The sequence below is a fragment of the Bison bison genome, unplaced genomic scaffold (assembly GCF_000754665.1).
Source record: "Bison bison bison isolate TAMUID 2011002044 unplaced genomic scaffold, Bison_UMD1.0 scf7180017864338, whole genome shotgun sequence".
NCBI lineage: Eukaryota > Metazoa > Chordata > Mammalia > Artiodactyla > Bovidae > Bison > Bison bison.
In genome coordinates this window covers 3,283,567-3,304,213 of record NW_011494910.1, presented here as the reverse complement: position 1 = coordinate 3,304,213, position 20,647 = coordinate 3,283,567, and the positions used below count along the sequence as shown (strand labels likewise).

The following is a 20,647-nucleotide window of genomic DNA, read 5'->3' as shown; positions in this document are numbered from 1 at the left end:
GAGCAAGCCCCGAGAGTTGGTGATGAACAGGGAAGACTGGAGTGCTACAGTCCATGGGGTTGCAAAGAGCGACTGAGCGACTGAACTGAAAGGACTTAAAAATCACTGAGCCAAGTAGATAAATAAATTTGTTTCTTTAATAAATGCTCTTTAGGGGAGTTTCCTGGTGGTATAGTGGGTAGGATTCCATCCAGGCTTTCACTGCTGTGGGAAGGGAGCTGAGCTCTTTAATAAAGAGCATTTGGCTCATTATTATATTTATTATATTTGGCTGTGCCAGATCTTAACTGCAGCATACGGAATCTAGTTCTCTAACCAGGAATCAAACCTGAGTTCCCTGCATTGGGAGCACTGAGTCTTAACTACTGGACCACCAGGTAAGTCCCAAAGAACAGCTTTTGAATGAATCAGTTTCTTCCATTCCCTTCTGTGTAAAGCTTAACTTACAGTCACCATAGTTTGTATATTATAATTAATTGTATTATATTTAAAAGCTAAGACACTTTGCTGTGAAAAAAAAAAATTAGTAGTAACCTTATTTATCAGGAATATGTGTGAATAAAATAACATTTACAGTTTTGGTTTGTGTGCATATGGTATCAGACTGTATATAAAGAATATATGGTACTATGGCTCATTTCTCCATTTTATGTACTCCTGGGAGGTTGTTTTGTTGGAAAGGATAATATTTGAGCTATCCCTGAGATGAGCATTATAAGAATTGTCGTTTGACATAGTTTTGTTTTAAGCTACGCTTTCCTATAACACAATGTGACATTCTTTTGGCTGAGATGACAGCTTTTTGAAAAATAAATTTCAGAGAGCTAGTTCTAATTCTGTTTATGAAATAGAAATGAGTGTTCTAGTATCTTAGAAAAGTCCTATATTTTTATGATCTTGATTAGAGTCTTTTCTTTTTACAGAAATAGGAAGGTCGTTGATTATTCACAGTTTCAGGAATCCGATGATGCTGGTAAGTTTTATGATTTCAGTAAGTAGTAAATTGAACTGATTAGTGGAAGAATACCCAGCATATTTACACTGTTTTTTATTCTTTTGAAATAATTTTTAAATTTTAGACTATTTTGACGTATATAAATTACATCAGTCTGTGTCACTCAAAACAAATGTTGAACCTGCATGGATTTTACTTTTTCCTTGGTAAATCATTGATAATAAACACTTCAATAATTTTTTTTCTTACCTAGTTTTGGACTCTAAAGTTTAAATGTGCAATAATTCTTATACATTGTTTATTAATATATCTCCTGCTATAATCACAATAAAACTCATACTTTGTAATAGGGAGCATGTATGTATTTTGCATGATGAAGTAAGATGAGAGTATTTTGTGAAACACCTTTGATTTGTGAACTAACTATAGAGACGCTAGTGTATTGTAAATCTTAGCCATAAAAGGTTTCTTTAGAATATGTCCTTACTCTCATTTTCAAGATGTGTTTACTGTTCTTTTTTCTTTAATCTAATTTTACTTTATAAAGATAATATTATATGCTTTGGGGAAATGTAGGAAATACAGCATTGTATAAAGAAGAATTAAAAAAGAACATAACCCAACTTCCCAGAGGCAATACTTGCTAAATATATTTGTTTACTCATTTAATCCTTAGCTCAGTCCTGTTAAAATGGGGTTATAAGTATTGTTATTTCCATTTTACAGATAAGGAAACTGAGACAGACATATTATTCAAGGTCCCTTAGCCCTCAAGTAACCTTTTTGTTTAAAAAGGCTTTGGTCTTTTTTTTTCCTTTTAAAAATATAGTTGACATCTTTCTGTAGAATTTTGGATTCTGTGCCTCTCCCAGCTGCCCCTACTTAGCTCTCTTGTGTTATGAAAAGTTTATGCTTGTTAGTGGTTGTGTGGTATTCCATAATTTATAATTATTCAACCATTTAATAATTGCTGAAGCTTCACACTGTTCTCAGTCCTCACAAGTGTATATAATGGTCTAGTGAACAGTTTTGGAAATAGTCACTTTTTAAGGTTTTATGGCACTTTTTAAATTGAGGGTGTTTTCTTCAAGTGTCAGAGTGTGCTATATATAATACTTTAGCTTAAAAGTAATTTGCTTGATAACAGTAATTGTGTTAGGATTGTAGGATTGTGGGTTCTTTACATTCTAAAATGCTTATAATATAACCATGTTACCATAATAGTTTCCAAATAAATACAAAGATGTGGAAACATGTAAAAGGCTTTAACAAAGTAAAAGGCTAAAATATAAAATAAGAGATATTTGACTGTGAGTATATTAAAGTATACACATGAGGACTGGAAAGCAATAGGCAAAAATAAAAATGATTGAGACAAGGTGGAACTAGAGTGGAAAAGAATTTTCTTTTTGTAATGAAAGAAAATTATTTAGGACATTCTGCCTTCTTAGCTTTTAAACAGCTTGAGAGAATTATCTCAAATAATACTGTAAATACTGTATTTACAGTAAATACAGTGGTATTTTTGATATGTAAAAATCATAATATAGTTCATTGAATTTGAAAATTTTTATCTTCATAAATAAATTTTATCTTCATAATCTGTTTAGATGAAGATTATGGAAGAGATTCAGGCCCTCCAGCTAAGAAAATTCGATCATCTCCCCGAGAAGCTAAAAATAAGAGGCGATCTGGAAAGAATTCACAGGAAGATAGGTAAGAGGCATTGCTAATCTGTTTCTACTTACAGATGAGGGTAGTCTCTGATCTCTAAACTGGTAGAATCTTCAGTTACTTTGGGACAGTGCTCTTGGTGGTGTTTTTGTGTATTTCATATTATCAAAGCATGCAGTGCTTTGATTCTAGAGATTAGCCTCTTTAAGGTCATGGAGGCTTGCTTAGACTCAACCTGGAGTCTCAAGTGAGCTCTGGGAATGATAGAATGATTTTGTTGCTACTGCAAACCTCTGAACAAAGGTAGAAAGGTTGTTTAAGTATGTACTGATAATTTGTTGCCCAAAGATACTATTGGCATTTTCACTGTAGAAAGGGCAAAGAATAAGTGACCTTTCCTATTCAGAAAATTACTGGCACAAATCACTGACAGAATTATAACTAAAGCTTATAGAATCTTAAGTTGCATTGCCTGCTGAGTTTTATATAATCAATCCTACTTTGTTTAAATAATTTAATCATTTTGAGCTGTTCCCTTTCCCTTCGTGTTATAAATGAGTTCAGATGAGTTATGTTGTCAACTGTAATTGCCTCTCAAGACCAGGGTACAGTAGCTTTCATCTCTGCTTTACAGGTATACGTGTAAGCTCTCAAATTCAGTGTAGTGTAACTATGCCAAGACCTTCTTGATGGTGGTGGTGATGATAGTTACCATTTAGGATTATTATGTGCCAGTATCTATTATGTGCTAATCATCATTTAATTCTCACAAAACCTTTATTAGGGTAAGTAATATTAACTCAGAGGAGTCAGTGATTTAAGGACTGGCAAATGAACCAACAGGTTTTGAAACCATGTCTATTGGACTCCAAAATCCTTTTTTTAGCCATTAGACTATACCACTTCCAAACAATACTATTAAGTATGAGCATTTCAAAGAAATAAAATGATAGTTCTCATTAGTTCGTCTAAGATATTTACTTTTGAGCACTAAAATCAGTATAATAAAGCCCTGAGTAAAAGTCTTTCATTCTGAATTCACAGAAAGCTAAATTTAATACATTCACCTAGCATTTTCTGTTTGCTTGAATCACTAACCTCTAATATTTTCTTTCCTGGAGAATTTCAGAAATGTGGAAAATTTTTGAGGAAAATTAAGATAAAATTTTACTGTAGGAAGATAACTCTTCCATAGTTTCATTAATATATCTCTCTAATCCAGTTTTTTTAAATAATTTTTTTATGTGAACTATTTTTAAAGTCTTCATTGAATTTGTTACAGTATTGCTTCTGTTTCATGTTTTGGGTTTTTTTTGGTCACAAGGCTTGTGGGATCATAGCTCCCTGGCTAGGGATCAGTTCCACACCCCATGCATTGGAATGCGAGGTTCTACCCATTGGGCCATCAGGGAAGTCTGCACTCCAGTTTCATACAGCAGTCCAACTTACAGCTGTCTTTTATTGTATTTATTTTATTATACTTTCCCTAGGAATGAGCATCTTCATTGCCTGTTATCATGTCTCATCAATACAATTGATATCTAGACTACGTTTTTCATTGTTGCAATCATTTGGTTTTATTACTCTCTCCTATGGGGCCAAGAATGGTTGAAATACAGTTTTTGTTGCCATTTGTATTGTCTCATATGTTTATTCCCTCAGACCAGTATTATGTTGATTTTTCTGTTGGTCTCTACTTAAAAGTTTAGCTATTACTTGACTTCATTTTAAGGGGCTCAAGGATTAATGGTCTCTATAAATTCAATAATAAGATAAATAGAGAAAATGATTTCATTCTTCATCATTGTAATAGACTTGTGAATTAAATGCTTATTTTGCATAAAATACATGGAACAGTCACAATTTTCAAAATTATAGTATATTTAGATCAGATTGCTTAGTAAAGAAATGTGTTTGGTTTTTTTCTTTGCTTAGGAATCTTGGGCTCAATAGTTTGTCATTTGAGTGTGATCTAGATTATGGGAATACCAAAAGATTTACAGGATCTGCTGTTGAAAAAAAGAAGGCTATGAAGACAATTTTATGTATGTTTTTTTGGTGGTTGTTTGTCAGAATTTCTCATGGAATCATAAAATTTTAGCACTGAAGAGTACCAAGTGAATTGCCTAAGATCATACAGCTAATTAATTTATGACAAAGACAGAACACTAGACACCAGATTTCTAAGTTAAAATTTGTGAGGATATAAAATGTGCATCTTTGTGACATAAAAAATTATTTTATAAAATTTTCCATTTAACTTTGAAACTCTTTAACTTTTACCCTGCAATGATCTTTAGCTTGCTTTTATTTTCTCCATGATGTAAGGCAGGCCTGTGTGTTGAGATTTCTGATGTACAGCATACTATACTCCTAAATATTAATATTAGGAGATAATTTATTTTCATTTTGCTTTAGATAAATTTCTGGCATTTTGTAATTTATATAACTCCAGTTTCCTTTAATAATTATAAAGGTATTTTCTGCATTTATATTTGGTGCAATCCACTAATTTGCCTTCTTGACCACCGTCAATACATTACGTGGTTTATTTTCATTATATTCATACTCTGTCTCTGACAATGAAGTTTTTTTCTTAGTAAATGTTCTTGTGAACCAGGGCTTATGCATAGGTGAAAACTTTTAGCCTGTGTTGAGATACCTTCCTTTTTTCCTTTGGGTCTTCAAAGGAAGCAATATTTTCCAAAAGTGGATAAAATTGTTCTTAATCACCAGTATCTCTATGTATTAGGGAAATACTGGAAGCAGTTTCACTCCTCAGCATCTGAATTATTTTATGTATAACAGGTTTTCTTTAGCATTCTTCTCTGGTCAGGTTTCTAGAGATTTATGTTCACTTGGATTTTGGTCTAAGACTTTTAAACCTTTCCCTCTTCTTATAGTGAGGACTCAGAAGAAAAAGATGTGAAGACTAAGAAGGATGATTCTCATTCAGCAGGTAGTAACAATTTTTAATGTAGTAGCTGTAATTCTATTTATTTATTTATTGGACATTTTAATAAACGGTTTCATAGTAATGCCAGGCTCTGTGGTAAATACCACATTACAAACAGTAAGTGTCTCCATCTGCAAAGAGCTCACGATGATTCTTAGTCCAGCTGGCTTATTACCGTTTCCTATGAAAGCTTTTTTTTTTTTTAGCATACTTATGTCCATCCCATCCCAGGACTTCTGATTCAGTAGGTCTAGGTGGGATGTTGGGGCTTTGTTTTTTTAAAGTATTTATAGATTATTCTCATGCATAATTGAAATTGTGCATAATGGAAATTGAAAACCACTTACATGAACAAATAAAAGATATCAAACTATATAGAATATATATAATACTAAGTGAAATCAAGGTATAAAATACAGGAAATGATGATGGGTTGAAAAGCAAACAAAGATTAGTTTTAGTCTGACTTCTTAGCTGGGAAGAGGTCCTTTGAAACAGTAGCCACAGAGAAAGCTTTTTTGTAAGAGTTTTAACTTAAAAGAATCAGTTGAAGAGATTCTGACTAGATTAAATGTTAAATCCTGATTATTTGTTGTTGGTATTTATTTTTTAAAGTTTAATTCGTTCAAGAATTGAGAGTTCCACCTTGCTCCCAAACATTTTAGTTTTGGTCTGCGTTCCCATGCTATTTAGGTAATGTGTAAAGCGTAGACAAAGTTCCACTGAATTCGCCCTGCTGAGCTATTTTTTTCTAATCATTTAATTAATTTGTTTATCTTGGGCCATGCTGGCTCTTCGCTGCTGCGCTTTTCTCTCGTGGCTGCGAGCGGACGCTACTCTTCGTCGTAGTGCTCGGGCTTCCATTGTGGCGGGCGGGCTCTAGGGCACACGGGCCTCCGCAGTACGGCTCCCGGGCTCTGGAGCTCAGGCTCAAGAGTTGTGGTGCAGGGGCTCAGCTGCTCTTCAGCACGTGGGATCTTCCCTGATCAGGGATCAAACCCGTGTCCCCTCTACTGGCAGATGGATTCTTATCCACTGAGTCACCAGGAGAGCACTCCACTGAGCTGTTTTACTTTCACTTGTTCAAGTCTGCTAAATGATTGTCTGAAAAGAAATTGTATTAACTTTTTGCACTATCTAGTAATGCTGTGATAATGTAAACATCCACTTCTGTTCATTTACCTTGTAAACCCTAATTTGAATCTCTTGTGTTTGTAAACATTTGAGCACTTCAAGATGAATAACTCTCTATTAATGTTAAGCATACCTCCTACCAAGTGGGTTTAGTTTTGAGTCTGCCAGAATCAGCTGTCTCCTTGCGTCTATTGTCTTCAGGTGAAGTTTTTGGTAGTGAAAGTGATGGCTTGAACACTGACCATAACAAGGTTTATTAACAGCTAAACCTTGACAGAATAAGGGAGCCTCAGAGTCCAGGAGCAGGGCTGTAGGTGAAACTGATACAAGTGTAACTTGGCCTAGAGCCCGTAGGCTGGCATCCTGCCCTTTCAGTCAGAGCTACGCACGGCCACAGCCATGTGCTGCGGAGTTTCTAATTAATAAACGGTAGTATATGGGGGTAATTTTTTATTATAAAACTGTGTTAAGATCTGATTGATCTAAATGTGTGTTTTGAAGATTTCCCTCCGTCTCCTAAATTGAAATGGCCACACCTCATTCGTTGAAAAGGGTAGTAGTTTGACATTATTTTGAGTTCTGTATGTTTTGTATTGTAGAATGAAAATATTGGAAAACTGTCTTCCCCTGTTCTATTTAAAATATTTTTCTAACTTTAGTTTCTAAAAACTGTGTAGATAGGTTTGAATGTAGTTGAGAATTTTAGGGTACAACAATAATGTAAGCTTAAAGCATGTTATAGGAAGCATGTGTTCATACCTAAATTCAGCTTTATTATTTCTTAAAACTACATGCCTAGGTTATTTTATATGTAATAGTGGGTGAAAGTGAAAGTCACTCAGTTGTATCTGTTTGCAACTCTTTGTCTGACTCAGTCCATGGAATTCTCCAGTCAAGAACACTGGATGTGGGTAGCCTATCCCTTCTCCAGCGGATCTTCTCAACTCAGGAATCGAACTGGGGTCTCCTGCATTTCAGACAGATTCTTTACCAACTGAGCTATCAGGGAAGCCCATAATAATGGGTACATAGCCTTATTCAAGTTCATTCTTTGAATTTTACCTCTCTTTTTGCATATTTTGTAGACATTTTTAGGAATAGAATTTTCCCTTTCTGAATGAAATAAAGCTCCAGTTTATATCTTACATTGCCTTTTCCAGTCATCTGTCAAACCCATAACTCTTTGATCATTGCATTATAACTTTGATATTGCAGAGGACAGTGAAGATGAAAAAGAAGATCATAAAAACGTGCGCCAGCAACGGCAGGCAGCCTCTAAAGCAGCCTCTAAACAGAGGGAGATGCTCATGGAAGATGTGGGCAGTGAGGAGGAGCAAGAAGAGGAGGACGAGGCGCCGTTCCAGGAGAGTGCGTAACGTGCCTCGTATCTTGGTCGTGGCTGTGGTTTGTGACCTCAGTTTTACTTCAGCAGTTTTTTGGATGCTCAATGTTAAAATCAGCCCCTTAAATTAGATACTCAGTGTCATTAGAGATGATTGTTTGATATCTATTTATATTTTAAGACTCAGAGATTCTCATGATTATTATTTGATTAAGTACATCAAATAGTACTCAAGTACTGATTAAATACTCAAATAGTGATTAAGTATATCATTCATTCTCATATACTGAATGAACCATTGTTAGAATAGCAGTTACCTGGTGGGTACTGTGATTAAAGATCTGTATTTTGTCCTAGTGGAGAAAGGTGTAGACATCTCCTTGCAAAAAAGGTGTTAACGGAATTTAGATGTTTCACGGGTTACTCAGATTAACTAATCATATATGTATTTGCTTTGTAGGTAGGTTTCTTACTTTGTTTATAGTTGAGCCAAACACACCAAATCAGTTCACTTGCATTTTCCTGGTCTTATCAGGACTATATGGGAAACGTAGAACTACCAAGATTATTTGATGACTTCAGTTTTTATCCACATTAAGCCTAATCTCTTCCTGTTTTCTGCCTACTCTTCAAACAAGTCAGTCATGTAACCCTCATGTGCATGTTAAACCGTTTTACAGGTGGGGCCAATGACAGCTCCAACCGAATTGGTAGTACAGCTGCAAATAGAACCCAAGAGTGTCTGACTTCCAAATCCCATCCTCCATTCTTAGCACTCTCTCCCTTTGTTCACTTGGAAGGATGTATACATTAAGTTGGACGTTGAAATTCTTCTTTCCTCTCAGAAGATTCCGGCAGTGATGAGGATTTCCTAGTAGAAGACGATGATGATAGTGACTATGGCAGTTCAAAAAAGAAAAACAAAAAGATGGTTAAGAAGTCGAAGCCTGAGAGAAAAGAAAAGAAAATGCCGAAGCCCAGGCTAAAGGCCACAGGTGAGCTCTGCAGAAGTCAGGTTAAATCACCAATGAACGTTCTCTACAGAAATGCTGCAGTAGGGCTTGATAGTGACCACGTAACAAAAATAAAAGGACCCTGTCTTCTGTGCCTGGAAGTGTCACTCACCTATTATTAAGGGCTCCAGCCCCTCTAGGAGTCTGGCAGCTTGCCCTGTTCTTCAGCCAGTGCTGCACCGAAGGCCGGATTTGGGAATAACCCATTCACACTGCACCAGCTTAGCTATTACTGCCTTTTTTCCCCACTGATATCACAATCCCAGCAGCTACTAAAGACTGAAAATTGTGAAAATACATACCTACAGTAATACATTTAAGTGTTCTGATTTGTACAGAGAATGAAATCACTCTTGACAGCATAGGTTCATTTCCTTTGGGCCCTTGTGGTTTCTGTCAGATGTTCTTCTGGGTGAAGCTAGTTTATCATTAAATCAGAAAGCTCTATTTGCTTTTTTTTTTGTTCTGGCAAATAGAAGTTTTATTCATCATGTCTTACTGTTTGGTAATGATGGAAGTATTAAAAGTTGCTTGATGGGGACTTCCCTGACCCTCCAGTGGTTAAGACTCTGAGCTTCCAGGGCAGTGCGCACGAGTTCGATGCCTGGTGAGGGAATGAAGAGTCCACATGCAGCGTGGCCAAAAAATTTAAAAACAACAGGTATTTGACGGCTTTCTATCCCAGTTAAGTTGCATCCCCCCTTCTTCACTCAAGTTTTAAACATAAGCAACTGACAGTTTTGCAAGCCACTAAGGATGTTACGTAGTTTCTATAGCATCTTGTTTCTTTATTACAAACATGACTGTTAACATAGTAGTGTTGGCTAAAAGTGTTTGAAAACCAGTACCCACCTTCCTTTTCAGTAAGTCGGGGTGTCATCTTTATGATTTTTTTGCCTTACAGATTGTTCTGTAGCTGATTTTTGTTAAAAACGTTAGACGTTTCTTCCCTTCCCCAAGTTGGTATTTTTCTTCTTTCAGTGACGCCAAGTCCTGTGAAAGGCAAGGGGAAAGTGGGTCGCCCCACAGCTTCAAAGGCATCAAAGGAAAAGACTCCTTCTCCCAAAGAAGAAGATGAGGAACCAGAAAGCCCTCTGGAAAAGAAAGCATCTTCAAGCCCTCCACCTGAGAAATCTGGGGATGAAGGTTCTGAAGATGAAGCCCAGTCTGGGGAAGATTAAAAGTGATGATGGTCTGGGGAGAGATTTTATTTAAAAAACAAAAAAAAAAAAAGAGAAAAAAAGAAAAAAAAAGAGGGAAAAAAAAAGAAAAGCTACTTAAGATAGAATATGGTTTTGGCTATGGCTTGACTCATGGGCTTTCAATGCTTTTTTTCCCTTTTGTTGAAAATAACATTTTCTTCTTTTCTTCTTCTTTTTCTTCTTTTTTTTTAAAGAAAAGCATTGTATGTTTAATTTACCTTTTTTGTCTATTGGTCTCTTCGTCATGACCCCCTCTTCCCCCTCCTCCCCCTTTCCCAATGAAAGCCATGTTAAATTAATCACTGGATTGACTGCTTCATCTTTTTTATTTTTAATGGAGGGTATGCCACAGTTGTAAAGCAATAAGATTTGAGGTAAACACTATGAAAATTTTGCTTTTTGCTAAACGGTAGCAAGTTGAACAGGAATCGAAAAATGTAGAAGGTTTTAGTTAAAAGTTATTGCTTCTTTCTCTACCTGAATTAAAAAAAAAAATCAGTTGTCATCTAATACAAGTTTATATTCTATATACAAAAATACGGATGTCTAAAAAATCAAGATGTTGAACTCCCACCGATGGGGCAGGTAGGAGATAAAGATGAGTTCTGAACTGCTACAAAAGGCATTCATGTTTTTTACTGTGGGGCAGGGCAGGGAACTGAGGTTACCTGACCCTGTTTGGGGATATAGGTTTGCTTGTTTTTAGTTTCATCACCTGTTATCTCTAGGAGACTCGGAGCCAGTGATCCTTTTATTCAGCTACAGTCTTTAAAGAACTTAGAAGCAAGGGCCGCCAAAACTTACATCTTTCTTGATTTCCTATCTCATTCTCTAATGGTTCATGTTTTTAAATATATATATGTATCTATTCTGTTTCTTGGATAAAAAATTTTACCAAGGATCAAAAGAAGAAACCCTAGAATTAAAATGGGGCGATCTATATATCACAGTGGATTTCTTCTCAAACTGACAATGTTTAGGTTTTAAGCAAAATAAAATGCCAGTTAATGTGAAACTCAATCACAAAGACTTGAGATTTTTGCTTTATGGAAACAGAGAATTGAAATTCTTTTATGCTGTAAATGTGCACTCAGAGTCCATGAACCATGCTCTGCTTTTGCTGAGGGATGGAGTGTTCTCCTGTCAGGCCTGTCCTTCCCGCCTCTTGGTAGAAACGTGGTGTGGAGCGTCTCGGCCTCCTGCTGGTGCTCAGGGCGCTCCTGCACAGTCCGCTCGCAGCGCCCGCCAGCCCTGCTCCAGTTCATGGTTTCTCCTGGTTCCGTTCTTCACTTCATATCCTGTACTTGATGGGAGTATGTGACGTGCTGCCCTGACACTGTTCAATTAGCGTCTGTCTTTATACCGGTGCCCTTGCTGACCGCATGTCGCTTACAGCAGCAGTTTACGGGGCGCTGCAGAGCTGGAGAAACCATGCATCCGGGAGGCCTGTGTGCAGGGGGTAACAGACCAGTTACACGCCTTATGAAGGTAGTCAGGAGACAGATCTGTGGGTTTGCTTCTCCACGTTCTGATACTCTGAGCTAATGGGAGCAAGGTTCAGGGTGTCTTAGTGTGCTGATGGGCTGCCCAGGTGGCTAAGTGGGTAAAGAAACTGCCTACAATGCAGGAGACACTGGAGATGCGGGTTCAGTTCCTGGGTTGGGAAGATCCCCGGAGAAGGGCGAGGCAACCCACTCCAGTATTTCTTGCCTGGAGAATCCCATGGACAGAGGAGCCTGGCCGGCTACAGTCCATAGGGTCACAAAGAGTCAGACGTGACTGAAGCAACTTAGCACAGGACACAGTGTGCTAATAAATTGAAAAATCAGTGAAATTTAACATTTCCTTTTTATCTGTATTTGCTTCCTCAGTGTTTACTAATGCAGTTTTCTTTCTATCTGCTGTTACAGGATATTTTTCTCTCAAACAACCTGGCTTTCCTACAGATGTTCATAGAAAAAAAGGTTGTTTAAGGAATATTTTTAAGACACTGTAAGGAATATCCTTACTCTGATTTTTTTCTTTTTTTTAAAGAAAGCACCAGTGGCAGAGAGTCGTTTCACTGTTGCACTGTGGGGGTTAAAGAATGAATTTGGAGATTTTAGTACTCGGCCAAATATGTGAAACTTGAACATAAGTAGCAATTGGACTTATTCTCTTTCATGATGGTTGACTTCACAGTTGTGAACTTTGTAAAGAGGTGTTAAAGATAATTCCGTTTGCTTTATTGGTTTGTTCAGGTATTTTAACAAGAAGGTTTGTGTTCACATGTTTTAAAAAACCTATCAGTGTTTCCACCATGCACTTCTGTTTTTAGGGGTTTATAACTTTAAGTCTTAACATTCCTAGTAACGTGTGCTTTCCTCGCGAAGACTAGGGGGAAGGGTCTTTTAAAACTTTAGCCTTAGTATTTTATGTAATAGTCTCTTTAATATATTAATCTGCACTAACGTTTCTGTGATATATGCACATCCTTTAGAGTAATCACATCCTCTGGGTTATTTGTGTGCATTTGGTTGGGCTTTTTGTTTGGGATCCCTTTTTTAAAGGTTAATTCATGAGATTAAAAAATGTATATTTCTGATAGACTGGACAAAAGGATCTGTGTCCCCAAGAGAAACAGGCTCTGAATGACCTTTGTTTTCTCCAGTTTTTGCTGATAATTTAAAACACGCTGGTCTTCCCCTCAAATCACGCACGCAAATAGGACAGCTGTGGTGTCTCAGCTGGGAACAGGTGCTCAGCAGCCAGGCTGACAGTGGTGTCGGTCGGGCTGCTGGGACTGCCCATTGGCACCGCCCCCGACTACACGCCCCCTTTCTCTAGAGCGCCTACGAGGACGTGGGGGCAGTGCTCGCTGTCTTGTTTTGCAGCTGCTCAGGAAGTGGGACGTTGACTTTGAAAGTGCTTGTTTGTGTTATCTCAGTTCTCTGTTAGCTCTGTTAGGTTTACCTCTGGAGCGTGGATTTCGGCAGCTACGCTGACTGACACTACATTCTAGTTCTTCAGATTCTTTTCTCAGACTTCCCTCCCCAACACACACAAACGTATCTGTTGTAGCCTGCTGCTGCTCTTCGCCTTTCCCACCTCAGACTGGAATCAGTGGAGTGGGCTCGAATATGTGTTAGTTTTCATAAGGGTAGCTTTGTCCTGCGTTGTAAAACATTTCTGCCTCTCATATCTCTGCTCCCTAATGAGTCCAGGTAGGGAAATTAATGGATGTTTTCCTCCTTTAGGGAAGTAGTGAGTGGAAATCTTTGCATCTGGAATAGTAGTTGATTTTCCATTATGGAGCTTTTGGTAACCTTTTTTGTTTTTTCTCATAATAACTGGTTTGCTCCAGGCTCAGCCCTCTCAGTTCAGTACTTATTCTTGGTACTGGTTCAAACAGCATTTTCTTACAGGTAACTAGTCAAGAGTGGAATTCGAGGTTAACAGTCCAGTGAAGTGTTTGACATTCTTACGTACATGATCAGCTAAACTGAAGTTCACACTTTTTGGGGGTTTGTTTGCTGTAAACATTGAAGTGAGTGGGTTTTAGAGTCCTTACTGGGGGAAGGGAATAGTGCCTGTTTTTCCTTTTCCTTTTCTGTAGGAGATGCTTTGAGGGTGTCAGAAAGGCGGGAGCAGAAATTAATCCCAGGAGCTACAGGGAAAGCTTTATAAAAGGTCATGTGACCATCGTGGCTTTTATGGAGAAAGGGAGTTTTGATTTGAACACTTCTTTCTGTGCCTGCATCACCAGTAGCTGTGCCTAGAAGAAGCTGTCACCTTAGCAGTTTGGAAAGGCAGAAGCCTGGCCTCCGGTTTTTATGACATTCAGATAGAACAAGCAATACTCATTTTCTGCCAAGGGATAGCTCTTGAGGTTAGAGAGTTGTCCTTTTCTCTGTGCATGGAGTTGGGTTTATTTGAAAAGGGAGTTAGTTTATTTGAATATTGGGACGTCAAACTACTTAAAGCCAAATTTCAATCTGCAACCCATTTTCCCTTTTTCTTGAGATAAGCTTGATACAAAATGAGTTTTCTTGACTCCCAAATCCCTAAGTTACACTTTTTTCTCAAAGCCTAATTCAAAATTCACAGTGGTGCTTTCTGTGTCTTAACCACTATTGGAGAAAAAACCCTGTAAACCTGCCTGTTGCCATGCCGTGGAGCGACTGGACTGGTGACATCTGTAGGGCGCGCTCTGTGTGGCTGGTGGGACGCCACCATTGTGCATACACTTTGTACATCGGGGTGAAGGGAGGGTTTTCTAGATTATGGGGGAGGGCAAAATTGGGATTTTTTTTGTTCCTTTTTTGATGGGATGTAGGGGTATAGTACTCAGTTTATGCCCTAAATAACTTGTATAAAAATCCCTGAAGTATTGTGTGGGTGTGTGTGTGAGTGTGTGTTTGTTATATGTCTGGCAATTAAAACTTTGTCTTCTGGAAATTAGCGAATTCTCTTTTTTTCTCCAGAAGTGTTTGTTACAAGATTTGTAAATAAGAGCTCTACTTAGTTTGTTTACCAAGAACATGTTGCAGCAAACCTTTTACACCTAATTCCCACGAGGTTGAAGTAACGACTTTTAAGATTTGCCAGGGTAAGCAGCAGCCAGGTTCTCAGTCATTGTTGGCCTTGATTCATCTTTCAGACTTCATTTTCCCAGCTCTAAAATTCCCAGTATTCCTTAATTGTAGTCCTTTTATGTTCTAGAAGCAGGAAGGGGGAAAGAGAAGACCCTGCTTAAATGTATTTAATTGTCCATGGGCCGAGGCCCGGGCATCCCTCAAGACTGTAATGTTGCTGGGTATATGTGATCAGACACCAGAGGGCTGGGCATTCTTGCAGCACCTTAACAGTGCTGATACCTGCAGCATGGTACTAAGGAAGTTAAAAGTTTGAATGTAACCACTTTATTTAAAAGTTTTTTTCTTTTAATTTAAATGAAATGGGGGTTGAAGTGAACATGATTTTGTTGACCATGTCCGTGAATTCTAGATGCAACATGCATTGGTAGACTTGTGCGATGGTCTTTTGTGATACTTAATTTTTACATATCCCAGTCTCTGTATGTATCTGCATAAACAAAGATAAAACAAACTCCTGCTTTCTTTTATTGAAGGGTTTCCAGGACTGCGTGTCTGTTCCTGAGCTCTGTTTTAAGTATGTGTATCCTTTGCTTGTATTTTGTATTAAAAAATAAGAAAAAAGAACACTTTATTGTTGAGCATGTTGGCATTGTCCCTTTTATTTTTTTCTCTTTTTGGGACATATGAAGCAAGTTATTCTTTTTCTGTATCTTTTTTTCTTTTGTAAACTTTTTTTGTTTTGTTTAAAAATGGCTTTATAAAAGGGCTTTTGTAACCCAGATGCGTGCTCTGTGTACTTCTTGTGATACTTAAGCGAATACACTGATTTACTATACAACTGGGCACCTTGGCCTGGCACCTCCCAGTCTAATTTGACTTTAGGGGGAAACTGCTAGATGAATGAATTCTTTAGAAATTAGCGGTGACCGTCACTGTTGTTGGTAACAGGAAAGGTATGTTTTGTCTAAACTAGGACTGGAGTTAGGAATCAAGAAACAGACTCATTAACCTTTGATTAATCAAGGGAGCACGAAGCTGGATGCAGGGGGAGTCCTAGTTAGTGCTTTCCTCACGTTCATGACCAGGTTATTAAGTCTCACGAGGGCAAAATCCTTTCAACAATCATGTAATGAAGAATAATGTTTATATGTGTAAAATAGACATTTGCATTCAATTTCAAATACTGTAAAAATTACACTCTTGCAGTTTACAGTTAAATATTACCTCTTTGATGGAGAATATGGTACAAGATATTGTAGGTATTAGGGATTTTATAGGGATTTTATCCTTTTCAACCTTTCCCCTGATTTACATTCTGGCCTTGTCATCCAAACGTAATTCACATACAAACCCACCTTGGCTTTGAAATTCAGTGCGTTTTGCATGCTGTTACCCTTTAGTGACTGGCTAACTTGGCATTTATTTTTTATAGAGTTGTTTGTTTCAAGCCAAAGTTTACTTCATAAGAATGTTGACTAGCCACTTTTCCTTCTGTTGCTGTTTTATGATTAACATCAGATTTCTGCTTGAGCACAGTGCTGAAGAAATAGTCTGGTTTACAGGACTTCAAAGGCCATCAGGCCAGCAAACACCAGAGGCGTAGTTTATGTTTGGTGAGACACATTTGGAACTCCCTCCCTCCCTCGACTCCTATCTGTGAGCATTACTCTACAGTAATTTAACATTGCAGCTCATTTAAAAAACTGAGCATTTTTTAAAATTTATTTTTGATAGAAGGATAATCACTTAACAGTACCATATTGGTTTCTGCTTATGAAGCATTTCTATTTAACATAGTACCTCTTTCAGTTTTCCCAACAACTGAGATTGCTCAGATGTTCCTCCAATTTTGTAGAAAATAAATTGGCTCAGGTAGAATGTGATTTAATGTGGCTAGTATGTGACAAGGCTTTGGATCAGGTCATTCTTTAAACTGTCACAGCTGTTGGTTCTAAAACCAGCTCCTTCATACTGATGATAAACTTTTTAACATATTCCTCAGCATCAGTGGAGAAGGTGATGGCACCCCACTCCAGTACTCTTGCCTGGAGAATCCCATGGACGGAGGAGTCTGGCAGACTGCAGTCCATGGGGTCCCTAAGAGTCGGACACGACTGTGCGACTTCACTTTGACTTTTCACTTTCATAAGTTGGAGAAGGAAATGGCAACCCACTCCGGTGTTCTTGCCTGGAGAATCCCAGGGACGGGGGAGCCTGGTGGGCTGCCGTCTATGGGGTCACACAGAGTCAGACACGACTGAAGTGACTTAGCAGCAGCAGCATCACTAAGTAAAGGTGATAACTTGAACAGTGTTACATCAGAGATTTAACGGGAAATGTTCTTTTCAATGAAATATGAAAATTTCTCATTAAATGCTTAAATTTACTTGAAAATCCCTGTGGCCCCTAGATAGGAAGCTTCAGCTTCCGTGAAAAGCTTTCCTTCTTTGATTATGTTTTAAGGTAGTGACTGCTGCTGCTAAGTCGCTTCAGTCGTGTCCGACTACATAGAGAAAAATGTTATCGTGACTGGCACTCTCACCCTTTGCCAGTAGAGGGCAGTGTCCTCCATATGCTTAGCCCATTCCTTGACCGTCTCTTTCCATACTACCGGGGCTCAACATCCACAGTATGAGACACTGCCATCTGCTTGTGTGAGCGATGTTCTGTGATCAGTGTGCCTGCTTAAGATCCTAGTGTATGCAGCAGTAATATTTTATGATTTTCAGTGCAAAATAGGATCTCTTGATTCACGCACACCTGTCAGTTTATATTCCCTTAACAATTCCCAAAACCTTTGTACATAACGGTCCCAAGATGAAAGTGTATGTTGAGATTTCAAAAAAGTAGCTGTGAACTCGTGGCCCCATTTTGAAACAAATATTGTCTTTTAAAATTGCCCTCCAGCTCAAAAGCCTCATCTTTTTGCACAAGCAGCACTGGTGACATGCTTGTGGACAGAATTACTGAGACTTCAAAGCAACATGGGCATGTGTTCCTTTACCTTGATGGCACGCTTCTCTTTCCCTCCATTATTTTACTAGAATGGACAGGTACCTATCTGACATGTTTTGGCTGGGGCACCACCAGGAGCAATCAGCGTTGCTCATGGGTGTACCTCCTGTTTCAGTGTTAAAGTCCTGAACAAATATTGTGAAATAAATGCGTGTTGATTCTGGGCTCAGGGAATGAGCACAGCCGGAGTTTACACCCTAGTAAAGAAAATAATTACTTTAAAATATGATAGCGTAAAATGTTAAAAGCAATAGTTTGCCTTGATCGAGCTCCAAACTGGCACCCAGAAGTGATTTGTTTAAAAATCTAACTTTAAGGAATGAATGGAAGATCACATAATATTACAATTGTTGGTAATGTTTTAGCCATTCAGTTGAATAAATACAGAAGGAGAGGCACACACATCCTTTTCTTAGAATGTGTAAGACCACTTCCTTGGCTGATATGTAACATGTCTAGTAGATAACACTTTGCCCACCTTGGGCAGGAACATGAATACATAAGGCTCTCCTGATTACAAGAGATGGGGAGAAATGGGTTAGGTAAGGCTCTGAAGGAGGTAGCAAGTCACTGGCACAAGGAAATCAGTGACCTAAATTTTAGGGTGACTACCAATTTGGTAACTAGATTAGTTATGTGGTAAAAATTGATTCTCATCAATGAACTCAATGGGTACAGTGATTATAATAAATAAAAAGTTGTCAATGAAACACTTGTCTTTAGCCAAAAACTTTAGAGGCAGTCACATACACTGAATCTTCACTTTGTGACTATAAATTGATTCTCTAGTTTGACTTAATGGAATAACATACTGGTCATTTTAAAAATACAGTTTTACCTCTAATGTAGTTAAGAAAAATGAAATAGCAAAGCGCTTTTCTAAGACACTGGATGTCTTTCGGAGTCATAGAGGACTCAGTTGACATTCTGGATAGATCCTTAAACATAATCTGGGGTAACCTGACTTCATATCTAATGCATGCCGCATCTCAGTTACAGACTCCAGGCTCCCCAATTCGGTCTTCTGCCTCTGACCTAATTTACCACCATGTCTCTTCTTTTTTGGTGAATAAACAGTGTCAATGGGGTTAGTGTGTTTGAGGCAAACATTGTTTATACCTGAATCAGGTAGCCCTAGAAGTCATTGGGGAACCACCTGTCCTGTACAGTCACACAGTTGGCCCAAGTACAAGATAAATAGCGTTTCCTGGTAAACCTGGAACAATGCAGAGCTTAGGCTCCAAAGCTGCATTGCCGGGAGCTGCTGCTGGGACCTCAGGTGTGCAGGATGTGCACACACCGTGCCCAGTCAAAGGCGGCGCTTGTTGCCCAGGACCTTGCACAACGGGCTAGTCTTGGGTCATCACAAAGTAAGTTGTTCCTTTTCTAATCTTGCTTTCCCTCCGTCTCTTCCCACGCCCTCCAGTGAAACGTTGGCTCATGGGCCACTAACAGAAGAAGTCAATAGACTGAGAAGCAGATGCCTTGCTCTGGGAGATTCAAGTCTAGGAGGGGACATGCTCCTACTGCCAGACGGTAGCAATGAAACTTTCTAGCTCATCTGTTGCTTCTGGAGTTTGCCTCTGAATTAGCCAGCACTTTTCAACAACGAAAATTATGGTGACTATATTCCCAGCCCAAAATTGGGACCTGTGGTATCATGAAGTTTTGTCCTACTCCTCATTGGAAAAAACAGTCTAAGATACAGTCTGGATCTCAGAGTATTAGCATTTCTGTGATATTTTTATAGTTTAAGGAACTAACGTGTGAAATACTTAAAACCGATTGTTCCAGGAAATGCACATGCCTTGTATAAAAAGTGTATCAGATGTTAACAGCAGAGTTGAGAATAGTACATAGCGCCCACTAAAGATGAGTTCCCTTTTATTGAAGCCTCATATCATCTCTCCTCATCTTTCCTACCTGCTTTAAGAAAAGCTTTGTGAGTGGTTATGGATCAAGCAGATCAGCTCAGTGATCTTAGGCTAGTCACTTACCTACCCAGCCCCTCATCTCTCTGCACCCCATGCGCGATTCTCCATTTTATATAATGGGACTGACTGACTTTCCTTGCTTCGAAGGGATGCTATGAGCCTGAATGAGGCTGTGTGTCCCCAGTGCCTTGAACCTAAGTTGCTGCTGACTGTAGACTAACCGGCCTCAAACAAAAGCAGTAGTGTACCTCTAGGCAAGGTACAGGGGCACTGAAAAGCTCATTCATGCAGAACTGAAATCCTTTTAGCTTTGTCTCTCAAGTACAAATGAGTTATTTATTAGTAAGAACACTTTTGCAAAAGGGTAAATTTTAACCAGCCCACAATGTAGAGTGGCTTTAGAGGGGAAGGAAGAGGGACAATAATTCCCAAGTCCCTGGAAGGAAAGTCATGACCAACCTAGACAGCATATTCAAAAGCAGAGACGTTACTTTGCCAACAAAGGTCCGTCTAGTCAAGGCTGTGGTTTTTCCAGTGGTCACGAATGGATGTGACAGTTGGACTGTGAAGAAAGCTGAGCGCCAAAGAATTGATGCTTTTGAACCGTGGTGTTGGAGAAGACTTGAGAGTCCCTTGGACTGCAAGGAGATCCAACCAGTCCATTCTGAAGGAGATCAGTCCTGGGTGTTCATTGGAGGGAATGATGCTAAAGCTGAAACTCCAGTACTTTGGCCCTGTGCGAAGAGTTGACTCATTGGAAAAGACTGATGCTGGGAGGGATTGGGGGCAGGAGGAGAAGGGGATGACAGAGGCTGAGATGGCTGGATGGCATCACTGACTCAATG

At 38.6% G+C, this 20,647-nt stretch overlaps 1 protein-coding gene across 2 annotated transcripts; it reads left to right on the top strand.

Annotated features, from left to right (window-relative positions):
• The first annotated feature begins 510 nt into the window (after positions 1-510).
• On the top strand, positions 511-15,632 carry NUCKS1 (nuclear casein kinase and cyclin-dependent kinase substrate 1). Of its 2 annotated transcripts, none has more exons than XM_010854176.1 (6): positions 511-973; positions 2,566-2,671; positions 5,533-5,588; positions 7,935-8,087; positions 8,907-9,056; positions 10,056-15,632. In XM_010854176.1, the coding sequence occupies exons 1-6, from the start codon at positions 892-894 to the stop codon at positions 10,253-10,255; spliced, it is 747 nt and encodes a 248-aa protein (XP_010852478.1). In that variant the 5' UTR covers positions 511-891; the 3' UTR covers positions 10,256-15,632. The 2 variants fall into 2 exon arrangements, with proteins under 2 accessions (XP_010852478.1, XP_010852479.1); XM_010854177.1 differs by having other exon boundaries at positions 867-973; positions 8,910-9,056.
• Positions 15,633-20,647: the final 5,015 nt, after the last annotated feature.